Below are 12,724 nucleotides of genomic sequence, written 5' to 3'. Positions count from 1 at the left end.
TACTTCTGGATTTGCACTCTACAGACTTGGGGGATTATATGGGTTGCCAAGAATTGAACTAGGTATGTAGTAGGCAAGGCACATGTCTTACTCACTGTATTATCTTTCCAGCCTCAAAATTGTTCATAATTTTAAAAGGCTTTTTTGGTTTTTTGTTTGTTTTGGGGCTACACTGAGTGGTGTTCAGGGGTTGCTCCTGGCTCTATGCTCAGAAATTATTCCTGGAAGGCTTGGAGGATCCTTGGGGGTGCCAGGGATCAAACCTGAATCGGTCACATGCAAGGCAAATGCCCTATCCATTGTGCTATTTGGTCCCCCAAAATGTTCAAATTATTATTATAATTATTATTTGGTTTTTGGGCCACACCCAGTGACGCTCAGGGGTGAATCCTGGCTATGCACTCAAAATCGCTCCTGGCTTGGGGGACCATATGGGATGCCAGGGGATCTAACCATGGTTCGTCCTAGGCTAGTGCCAGAAGGCAGATGCCTTACTGCTTGCACCACTGCTCTGGCCCCCAAATTGTTCAAATTTTAAGCCCATTTTAAAATTCTTTTCAACCTTAATATGTTTAGAGAATTGTTTGAAGAACTTGAACAATATGATAGTTTGTATATACTCTGGCTATAAATGTGTTTTTTGTTTTTAATTAAGGAACTCAAACAAAACCGGAGTCAGGAGATTGATAATCATCAGCATGAAATGTCCGTATTGCAGAACACATATGAACAAAAATTCACAGAATTAAGCCGTAGACATCGAGAGGAACTGAGAGACTATGAAGGAAGAATTGAAGAACTAGAAAATCTTGTACAGCAAGGTTATTACTTTGGGACTGGGAGTCTAACTCTGTGGTAGAGTTCATGCTTCACTTGTGTGGGGGTCCTGGGTTCCATCCTGGGAAAGTACTTAACTTGACAAGCCTCGATCAGTAAGAGCTCTGTAAGAGCAGTACAGTGATATAACTCTAGACTAAAAGGCTCTAAAGAATGAGCAAATGGGGGTGGAGAGATAGGGCATTGGTTAGGCACTTCCCTTGTATTTGGCCAGTGTAGGTTTGTTTCCCAGCACCCAGTGATTGTCCCCGGCACTTCTGGGAATGATCCCTCTGCCATGAGTGACCTCTGAGCAGAGCCAGGTGTGGCCCAAAGAACCAAAAACAGACACAAAAGAGTGAGCACATGGTAAGTTCTGCTCGTGTGTCAAAATCTGCCATGGCAGCATTAGTGTTGAGAGTTGGCAGAAATGGTAAAAGTTCTTTTGCCTTTATACATAGAAGGTTTTAGTCTCAGTCTGTATTATCTTTGCATTGCTTGGTATATTTTCGCTTGGTTTAAAATTTAATACTAGGTTTTTCAGTAGTTGAGAATGTATTTCCTTAGATTTCTTTTTTCTTGAAAAATATTTCATTAAAGGTCCTTATAGAACACCAAGACTCCAGATCCAGCTGCCACATAGACCCCATTATGTTACGGGTACTGGATGAGATGTGGCTGGTGGCTTTGCTTTCCAACCCTAAACTAGGAAATGGGCTGAGTTTTGGGGCCATGCTGGGTGGTGCTCAGGGCTTACTCCTGATCCTGTGCTCAGAGGTCACTTCTGGTAGACTTGGATCATGGGGTGAGGAGATTAAACCTGGTCTGCTATGTACAAGGCAAGTGCCTTATCTGCTGTACTTTTTCTCCCAGTCCTCTTGAGTGGCTCCTCTTAGGAAGAGAATTTCTTCTTGGGGCTAGAGCAGGTAAGCACTTGTTTACATGTGGGCCAATGCAGCCTCTGTCCTCAGCATACTATATGGTCCCCTGAACATAACCAGGAATAAAGCCTGAGTATCGCCAGGTGTGTCCCCAAAATAAAACAAGAATGAAAAATAAGAATTTATTTGGGGGGTGGTGGGTGGTTTGTGATGCTCAGGACTTACTCCTGCCTCTGTTTAGGGATCATTTCTGGAGTTTCAGGTGCCATATTGGTTGATAGGGATCGAACCCATGTGACCATTTGCAAGGCAAGCTCCCTAGATGCTGTGCTCTCTCTCTGGCCCCTGAATTTTCTCCTCTTCTTGATCAACTATTTATAGTAAACGTTGTTATTACTACTTCATTTATAAATGCTTAAGTTAGTGATTTAACTTCTTTTATAGAGAATTCTTTAATATTTTTTTTCGATTGAATCACTGAGATACAGTTGCAAAGTTGTTTATGATTGAGTTTCATTCATACAATGTCCAACACCCATCCCTTCACCAGTGCACATTTTGTACCACCAATGTCCCCAGTTTCTCTTCCACCCCATCCCCTTCCTCTATGGCAGACATTTTTCTTTTCTCTCCCTCTCTCTCACCTTTCCTCCCTCTCTTTCCCTTCCATCTTTTTATTTTCTTTTTGACATTGTGATATTGTTACTGAAGGGGTATCGTGTATATCACTTTACCTCCTTTCAGTACCTAGTTTTGGTCCAGATTGATTGTTTCCAACTATCACTGTAGAGACTTAATTTTTATTTTATGAATTTTTGGTTTTGGTCTATACCTGGTGAAACTGGGGCTCTTCAGAGGCTATTCCAAGCTCTGCACTCAGAAGTGACCTTAGTGGTGCTATGGGAACCACCTGTGGTGCCAAGGATTTGAATCCTGGTTGGCAGGTTGTACGTCAGGTGTCAATCACTGCACTCTCTCTCTGGCCCGAGACAAACTGAGATTCTTCTGTTTTGCAATCAGGGTTCACTCTTTCCTGATGGTCCTTGGGACCACGTGGTACTGGGGATCGAACCAGCCATGTGCAAGGCAAGCCTCTGCCTCTCTTGTTCCTCTATGCTGCAGTATCTTTCTTCATTGACTCTACCCTTACCTCCTAAAGGACATCCTAGTTGCAGTCAGAAACAAAGCTGCTAAAAACATTCTTGTTCAGTGGATATCATTTTTAGCTCCTTTGGGTAAATAAATGCCAAGGGGTTCTATGATTATTAGAGTGTGTGATAAGGGAATTTTTTATTTACTAAGAAATCATTTAGCTCTCTTTCATTATGCTGTACCATTTTGCATTTGCCCAGCCAGGATGAGAGTTCCTGTTGTTCTATATCCTCATCAGGATTTGGGGTTGTTAGTGTTCAGACTGGTATTACTGCATTTAAAATTTTTTTTTTTAGTATTTCTTGTTAAGTTTACCAAGTCCTGAAGTAAGCTGTTCTTTTCCTGGTGCTCAATATTTGACGTCTTGATTTTGTATTTATATCCTAGGTGACTCGGAGAGTGGCACTGATCAGTCTAAAATTCAAGAACTGGAAAATACCATTCAGGTTCTGCAAACTGAGAAAGTTGAGTCTGCCAAAAAATTGGAAGAACTTGAAGAAACAATAGAAAGCATAAAGAAAAAATTATCTTCTGCTGAAAATGACCGAGATGTATTAAGGAAAGAACAAGAACGCCTAACTGTGAAAAACCAACAAGTAACTAATGAATGTGAAAGCTTAAAACTGGAGTGGAACAAATTGCAGTCTTCTGCCACTGGGCAGAGTACAGGTGAGCCAGAAAAGGAACTTGGGGAACCTGGAGGAGTTCATCCTTCTTGCCTGTCTATGGAAAAATTGCTCCATCTGGAGAAAGTGCTCCCTGCTACTGATTATTTAGGACTTATTCTGATGGGGGTCTCTTGCATTATAGCTGTTTTAGAGACAACCCCTTAATTTACAGAGTGTGGATGGAAATGCTGTCATTTGAGACTAGTTGGTTTAGATTTTGTTTGTTTGTTTGTTTTTCCGGCCACAACCTGTCGCGCTCGGGGGTTATTTCTGGCTCTGCACTCAGAAAGTGCTCCTGACAGGCTCAGGGGACCATATGATATGTCACGTATCCAACCTGGGTCAGCTGCAAGCAAGGCAAGCACCCTATCCTCTGTGCTATCACTTCTGCCCTGGTTTTGATTTATTGCATATAATTGGTAGATCATAACTAGACGGTTTTTTTTTTAGTTTCTGTTTTGGGGCCACACCTGGCTGCGCTCAGGGGTTACTCCTGTCTCTGTGCTCAGAAATCACTCTTTGAAGGCTTGGGGGACCACATAGGATGCCGGGGATTGAACCCAGGCATGCCATGGGTCGGCCACATTGCAAAGCAAACATCCTACCTCTGTGCTGTGACTCTGGCCCCCATAACTAGAAGTTGTATACTAGAAAACTGAGGTAACAAGTCTGCTGAGGCTTATATTGATATTTCTTGGATGAGTTTTGGGGGTTCTATTTAAACTTATACACAGCCAAATGCTATCTATAATTTATTAGGGCTCAAGCCCCCAAGTTTGGGCTACATCTGCCAGTTCTCAGGCTCACTCCTGGCAGGGCCTTGGGGGCCATATGAAATTCTGGGGATCAAACCTAGGTCTGCCTTGTGTAAAGTAAGTATCCAACCCACTGTGTTCTCATGCCCCTGAGATCCTCTTGGGGAATATAGCTTGCCTTAAAAAAAATTGGGGGCCGGTGAGGTGGTGCTAGAGGTAAGGTGTCTGCCTTGCAAGCCCTAGCCAAGGAAGGACTGCTGTTCGATTCCCCCCCCCCCCCCCCCCACGTGTCCCATATGGTCCTCCCAAGCCAGGGGCGATTTCTGAGCGCTTAGCCAGGAGTAACCTCTGAGCATCAAATGGGTGTGACCCGAAAAACCAAAAAAAAATTGGTAACTTTTTTTTTGGGGGGGGGTCACACCCGGCACTGTTCAGGGGTCACTCCTGACGCTACGCTCAGAAATTGCTCCTGGCAGGCTCGGGGGACCATATGGGATGCCGGGTTTCGAACCACTGTCCTTCTGCATGAAAGGCAAACGCCTTACCTCCATGCTATCTCTCCGGCCCCAAAATTGGTAACTTTTATGGGGAAGGGACGGAGCCACACTTGGTGGTACTGCTCAAGGGTACCCATTGCTCTGCACTCAGGAATTACTCCTGAGTAATATGGGGTGTCGGGGATTGAACCTGAGTTTGTTGCATGCAAGGTAAGTGCCCACTTTTTTTGTTTTTGTTTTTGTCTTGGTTCACACCTGGCAACACTCAGGAGTTACTCCTAGCTCTACACTCAACAATTACCCTGAAGGTACTTGGGGGACCATATGGGCTGCAGGGGCCGAACCTTGGTCAGCTGCAAACAAGACAAGCACCTTACCTGCTTTTATTATTGCTCTGGCCAAAATGACCTTTTTAAAAGTGAAATAGGCTAAATACTGGTATTGAGTTTTGGTAGGAAAATATATGGGAGATCTTCACCTGGAAAGATGCAGGGATTTTTGATTTGTTATTTCTTTTGGGCCCACCCCTGTCTGTACTCAGGGCTTACACTTGGCTGTGATCTCAGGGCTGGGATCACTCCTGAGGCTCAAGAGACCTTATTTGGAGTCGTTAATCTAATCAGATCTACTATGTGCAAGGCAACTTCCTTACTAGCTGCTCTATCGCTCTGATCCCAGATGCAGGGGTTTTGTTGCTGCTTTTGCATTTTGTCTTCACAGTAAAATTTTACTTTATGAATTACTTCTTCTCTGGTGGTTTCTAGCCCTGGTGTGTTGCTGTCCCCGGGCCTCATCTCTGTTTCTAACTCCTTCTCCTCTCCCTCCTATGAATTACTTCTTCTCTGGTGGTTTTCTGTGTTTCTAACTCCTCCCCCTCCACTCCCCCTCCTCTCCCTCCTCCCCTCCCCTTCCCCCTCCTCCCTCTTCCTCCTCCTCGCTCCTGGCAGGCTTGGGGGACCATATGGGATGTCGGGGATCCAACCAAGATCCGTCCTGGGTCAGCTGCTTGCAAGTCAAATATCCTACCACTGTGCTATAGCTTCAGACCCTGCATGGCTAACATTCTATCATATCAAATCACACTCAAGTTTATTTCTTGAGTATGCTTTTTAATTTTTTTTCCATTCTGCAGCAAGAATGATTTTTCAGAAATACAGAATGTTTGGGGCCGGAGAGATAGCATGGAGGTAAGGCAGTTTGCCTTGCTTGCAGAAGGTCGGTGGTTTTAATTCTGGCATCCCACATGGTCCCCTGAGCCTGCCAGGAGTGATTTTTGAGTGTAGAGCCAGGAATAACCCCTGAGAGCGGCTGGGTGTGACCCAAAAACTAAAAAAAAAAAACGTAAAAGTCTAGTAAAATTATGTCAGAAACATAATATAGCACTTAGGGTGCTTGCACATAGCTAGCTGAATTCCAGTTTTAGCCCTAGCACCAACATATGGTGTAGTGCCAACTCTGGCCCAATAATAGAACAAAACAAGAAAAGAGTAAGTTTAACTGACTTGGTCAGACATAAATGTCTTTCATGTTCTGCCTGTCCTTGCTCACTGCTATCTTCTTTGGCATTAGTCATACTGAACTAAATAGCCCCTTAAGCCATGTTACTGTAGCTCTCTCTCTCTCTCTCTCTTTTTGGTTTAGTCAAATAGGTTTTATGTTTTTTTGAGGGAATGTTAGGACATTCCCAGTAGTTACTCCTGGCAGTGCTCAGGGGACCATATATGATGCCAACGATCAAACCAAGGTCAGCCACATGCAGGTCAAGCCTGCCTGCTGTATGATCGGTCTGGTTCCAGTAAACTAATTTTATTTAAAGGAATTTACTTAGGGTCAGCAGTAATAAGCAGGTAGGACACTTGCTGTGCATGTGTCAGACCCAGTTTGATCCCCAGTATGTGCACGTGTAGACCCATTACCATATATGGTCCTCCGAGACTCTTGAGCTCTGTTGGTTGTGCCCTTTCCCACTCCCCAGTTCACTTACTAGAGAAATGGGAGAGACAGATTGATTTAAGAGAGAACAGTAGGGTTTCGGGGCCGGTGAACCTTGTCACATTCTCTTTTGCCTTTTTGTTTGCAGCTGTTTTGGCGAGGGGCATGCTTCTTTCACTGATTTTCACTAATTGGATTCAGCTCAGTTGTTATTCACTGCTAGGTATTTCTGCTGCCACTTCCAATACCACTTTCAACTACTTTTTCTTTTCTTTTCTCTTCTCTTCTCTTCTCTTCTCTTCTCTTCTCTTCTCTTCTCTTCTCTTCTCTTCTCTTCTCTTCTCTTCTCTTCTCTTCTCTTCTTTTCCTTCCTTCCTTACTTCCTTCCATCCTTCCTTCCATCCTTCCTACCTTACTTCCTTCCTTCCTTCCTCCCTCCCTCCCTCCCTCCCTCCCTCCCTCCCTCCCTCCCTCCCTCCCTCCCTCTCCTTCCTTCCTTCCTTCCTTCCTTCCTTCCTTCCTTCCTTCCTTCCTTCCTTCCTTCCTTCCTTCCTTCCTTCCTTCCTTCCTTCCTTCCTTCCTTCCTTCCTTCCTTCCTTCCTTCCTTCCTTCCTCCCTCTCCCTCTCCCTCTCCCTCTCCCTCTCCCTCTCCCTCCCTCCCTTCCTCCCTCCTCTCTCTCTCTCTCTCCCCCCTCTCTCCCTCTCCCTCTCCCTCTTCCTCTTCCTCTCCCTCTCCCTCCCTCCCTCCTGGTGGTGTTCAGGGTTTATTCCTGGCTCCGCACTCAGGGATCACTCCTGGTGGGATCTGGGGAACATATGTCAGCCAGGGATCAAATCTGGGTCGACCATGTGCAAGGCAAGCCCACTGTACTGTTGCTTTATTTATTTATTTATTTATTTATTTATTTATTTATTTATTTATTTTGGTTTTTGGGTCACACCCGGCAGTGCTCAGGGATTATTCCTGGCTCCAGGCTCAGAAATTGCTCCTGGCAGGCACAGGGGACCATATGGGGCACCAGGATTCGAACTGATGACCTCCTGCATGAAAGGCAAACGCCTTACCTCCATGCTATCTCTCCGGCCCCCTACTTTGACCTATATTAATATTTTTAATCATGACAGTAATTTAAGACTTGACGTAATCTTAGTTTTTTATCGAATAAAAGAGTAAATATTTACTGTTTTTATTGTGTTATTTTTTTTTAAGTCAAAATAGAAATACAGGGGCCAGAGGATAGCACAGCAGAAGGACATTTGCCTTGCACTCAGCTGACCCAGGTTTGATTCCTGACATCCCATATGGTTCCCTGAGCCTGCCAGGATTAACATCTTAGTGTAGAGCCAGAGTAACAGTAACCCCTGTGCATCGCTAGGTGTGGCCCCCTCAAGAAAAGAATAGAAATACAAAATAAAAAAGTATTTTACTATTACCAAGAAATGCAAATGATGTTGCATTACAGGCAAATGACGATGTTTTGTTACATATTGTTTATTATCTTATTAAATAGAACTAATTCTAATCGATTTTTACTTGTGGATTTTGGGGGTAATTAAATATTTGAAGGAATTTTAATATTATATCACTTTGTGTTTTTACAGATGCAGAAACTGAAATCAGCAGGTTGAATAATATAAACCAGGTAATTCCTTTTGAGAGAGAAAGGTTTTGGCATAGGTTTACCAAGAAAAAGCATTTTGCTTGCTTTTATAATTAAAAAACAAATTTATGTCAACTTACTCTAGACACTTTTATGTGAGCAATTTTGTTTATTATTAACATAAACTTCATGAGTTCATGATAACTTTTAAAGTTTTATAGTTTTAGAAAGTGTAGTAGTACCTTTGAAGATTGTTTCCATAAGCAGTATGTATGTAAACCCAATAGAAGCAAATCATTAAAAAATACACTTTCTTGAATTCCCATAGGAAATGATGACAAGTTATTTTGTAAATATATATTTTCAAATTCTCTATAAAATTCTGTACTTGAAATGAGTGACCAGCTTACCATGATCCTACATTGCACATTTTGATTTCCATTTATTACTAAAGAAATACTGACTAGAAAGTCATTGCATGCTAGCCTTTTGGTACAGTTGAAATTTTTCATCTGAAAACACACTTTTAAATTTCTGTAGGCAAATCTTGCTGACAATCTAAACCTGAGGACACATGTTCAAGCTTTAGAAAAAGAAAATACATTAATGATTGCAGAAAAGGTAGGTGTAAATGATTATAGGTACCAGCTGAAGACCAGTTGATAACCCAGGTGGAATGTTCATCTAGTTCTTTGGAGTCCTATAGGAAATCACCTTGTTGATGCTGGTCAAATCAGACCGAAGTTCAGCCAGGGTTCAGAGTATGAGAGGCTGGCCCAGGCTTACGTTTACAGATAAGGCAGTGGACTTATTGATAGGAATAGGAAAGATCGGAGTTCAGAAGTTCTGACAGCAACAGCAGACACAGGTGGGTCGGGAGTGCGGAAGGTTCAGTGTTCTGAACGAAAAGTCAGTGGGGCAAGGGAGGGGACCTTGCTAATGGCAGAAATAGATGAGTTCTTTTTGTGATATCTTGAATTTAGCAAGGATGGGGTAAGGTTTTGTACGTGACTCAATATTGTATAAAGGAGGTATTTTTATACTTTTACCACTTAGTGATTCCTTCACTAAATCAGGTAATTAATTGTAGGATAGTTATAAAGAGTTTTAACTTAGTCCTTTTAATGTCAAATGTAATTATTTTATGTATTTGAGGTGATATTCATTGTTTCTCAGGACTTATTTGTGGCTCTGGGTCAGGGATTGAATGGGATCAATCTTATTCCTATAATAAATCTCCAGCCACATAATTCTTACAGTTTTTTACTTTTTTTTTTTTAAATTTAAATTTGGGCCCTACCCAGCTGTGCTCAGGAATCATTCCTGGCATGGGCTCAGAGGAATAAATGGGGTGCTGGGATTGAACCCGGGAAAATTCTTGGCTGTGTGCACTGTAGGGTATTTCAGTCCTCACTTCCTTTCTACCCACTAACAACTAGGACTAGTCCAATAGTTTTTCTTACATGTTTATGTTTCTTTTTGCATTCTATTATTTATGTTACTCTGTTCTCCAATGGCCTGGGTGTATTTTGTAGTACAAATCTCTCCTTAGATTCCATAAGGTCTATGGATTTCCTTGAACTGTGCCCGACAGCTGTTTTTCCTTTCCTTTGAAAGAAATCCATTTTAAGTAATGTGTTGTAACTTTTTTTTTGGTTGTGTCTTTGGTTCTGTTCTCAGATTTAAAAAAAAAAAATGGGGTCGGCGAGGTGGCGCTAGAGGTGAGGTGTCTGCCTTGCAAGCGCTAGCCAAGGAAGGACCCCGGTTCGATCCCCTGGCGTCTCATATGGTCCCCCCAAGCCAGGGACGATTTCTGAGCGCTTAGCCAGGAGTAACCCCTGAGCATTAAATGGGTGTGGCCCCCCCCAAATGCCAGAAGTACGTGGAAGTCTGTGTATGTTTTTAAGATTCACCCTGAAATAATTTTGAGTGGTTCTCCTAATGGGATATAGGTGACTTTAGAAAGATATAAGAGACTGCTGATTCTATTTTTTGGTTTTGTTTTGTTCCACTTATGCTTAGGGCTCACTCCTGGCAAGGCTTGGAGAACCATATTCAGTGTCAGTGAATTGAAATGTAGCTGGCTATGTATATCACACACAGAATTTTTCTTTTTAGGTCACACCCAATTGTCCTTACTCCTGGGTCTGTATTCTAGGATCACTCCTGGTAGGGCTAGGGTAGCTATATGGAATGCCATGGATTGAAACTGGGTCAGACGCATACAGTGCAAATGCTATATTCACTGTACTATGTCTTTGACCCACAGAGATTTTATTTTTAATTGAGGCACCATAGTTTATGATAGTATTGAAGTCATTTTATAATTGTAGAGTCATAGAAATGTAATGTTTAAAATATCAATGAAAGGTTTGTCATGGCCATGGAGATGACTCAAAGGGCTACAGTCATATGCCCTGCATTTGGGACTCTTACGTTTGCTTCTAGACACTGCATACTCCTGAGTACTCCTGTGGTAGCCTAGGAAAAAACAGGCAGAGCTAGTTTCATAGACATCATTATTGGTTTGAAATCACATTTGAGAAAATATCCCATGCTGGGATTTTGAAGGAAATCCATAAATTAAAATACAGAATGTACTTTAAAAAGATCTTGATTTTTGGGGCTGGAGCGATAGCACAGTGGTAGGGCATTTGCCTTGCATGCGGCTGGTCCAGGACAGATGGTTATTTGAATCCTGGCATCCCATATGGTCCCCCAAGCCAGGAGCAATGATTTCTGAGCGCATGGCTGGGAGTAACCCCTGAGCATCATCGGGTGTGGGCCCCCCAAGCCCCCCCCCCAAATTTGATTTAATTTTAAATCAAGAAAGATTGATTTCTAGGAATGTTACATTTGAGAGAGGGGAATCTCTTCTATATCCAGATTTGAAGATGAAGGGAATTTCTTGGACTAGGACTGTGACTCAACTAGTCATGTAAATACATAGCCTGCTTGTGAAGGCCTTGGGTTCCAGTCCTAACACTGCAAGATTCCCCTCTACCTAGCATTGAGGGTACCCTTGACCCCCTAGATGTGACTCACAAATAAAAACAACAAGAATTTGATAGAAATTTATTAGTTTTTTTTGGGGGGAGGGGCACATCCACCTGTGCTTTGAGCTTATTTCTGGCTCTGAGTCACAGATCATTCCTGATGACTTGGGGCCATATGCAGTGTTGGGGAATGAACCCTGCTCAGAGGTGTGAGGCAAGCACCTTAACCATTGTATATCTCTCTGGCTCTTGATAGGAATCTTTTTAATGTGGGTGGGTGTAGAAGCCTCTTGTTTTCTATTTAGAAAGAACAACTTTAGAGTAAATAATGTTGACTTTTTACATTTTTCTATAGTCTGGCTAGTTATTGGTGACTAGAGAATGGAAGTGAAGAGCCCAGAAGACTTAGGGCACTGGAGAAAAGTATGTGTGTGTCAGGAGAGGGAGAAGAAATCGAGGCAGGAGTGGGAAAGCACACAGACGGGAAGGTTGTGCTTCAAGAAACTGAGCTGAGACATCAGTGATCATTACATCTTATCTGGGGCTAAATATTTTACTAGAAATTTTCAACAAAATTATGATTTGTTGAACTTTGCATATTCTTGCTGAAGTATTGTTCAAAAATGTTTTTTTTACATTTTTAAAATACACATATTTTATTATTTTGTTTGTTTTGGTTTTTTGGGCTACATCTGGTGGCGCTCGGGTTACTTCTATCTCTGCACTCAGAAATTGCTCTGGGCAGACTCGGGGGACCATACAGAATGCTGGTAATCAAGTCCGGGTCCGCTGTGTGCAAGGCAAATGTCCTATCCACTATGCTATTGCTCTGACCCCAGAATACACTTATATTTATATAAACAAAACATTGCAGGGGAAGGTAAAAAACAGAATAACAAAAAAAAAACCCCAACAACATTGCTTATTATTTTGGTGTCTTCTTTCAATTGACAGCTTGATTCCCCCCTTTTTATCATTTAAGGAACAACTTCAGAAAACATTGATAAAATTAAATGAAGACTATGATGTACTTAAAAACACAAAAGATCAGAATTTGAGCTCAGAATTACAGGATTTAAGACTTAATTTGGATAAAAAGCAACAAGAACTCGATGAAATCATTAATGAAAAGAAAACATTGATGTCTGAGCTAGAAGAATTGGATAGACAAAACCAAGAGGTCACAAAGGTAATATTCTATCAAAGGCGATGAAATGGCACCTTCTGCTGGACACTAGCTGAACAATTACAAGTGATTGGTGTGATTCAGTTTGGTGATTTAATTCATATTTCAGTTCATCAGTCAGTCACTCTAATTATAGAGGCTTTTCAGTGCAGTGCTTGATAGTAAATATTTAAGCTGCGTGGGACATTCCGCTAGTTGCTGCTGCTCAGCTCTGCTTTCTGATCTAATATTGATCTTGGC

General features: G+C 42.1%; 1 protein-coding gene across 1 annotated transcript in view; it reads left to right on the top strand.

Annotated features, from left to right (window-relative positions):
- TRIP11 (thyroid hormone receptor interactor 11) overlaps positions 1-12,724 on the top strand; it is a 76,173-nt gene that overhangs the window by 28,892 nt on the left and 34,557 nt on the right. The window contains exons 6-10 of the mRNA XM_049769771.1: positions 656-821; positions 3,237-3,518; positions 8,304-8,344; positions 8,843-8,923; positions 12,281-12,487. Coding sequence (XP_049625728.1) covers positions 656-821; positions 3,237-3,518; positions 8,304-8,344; positions 8,843-8,923; positions 12,281-12,487 — 777 coding nt within the window. The remainder of the gene's footprint in view (positions 1-655; positions 822-3,236; positions 3,519-8,303; positions 8,345-8,842; positions 8,924-12,280; positions 12,488-12,724) is intronic.

Source organism: Suncus etruscus, chromosome 3 (genome assembly GCF_024139225.1).
Source record: "Suncus etruscus isolate mSunEtr1 chromosome 3, mSunEtr1.pri.cur, whole genome shotgun sequence".
Lineage (NCBI taxonomy): Eukaryota > Metazoa > Chordata > Mammalia > Eulipotyphla > Soricidae > Suncus > Suncus etruscus.
This window is presented reverse-complemented; position numbering and strand designations above follow the sequence as displayed.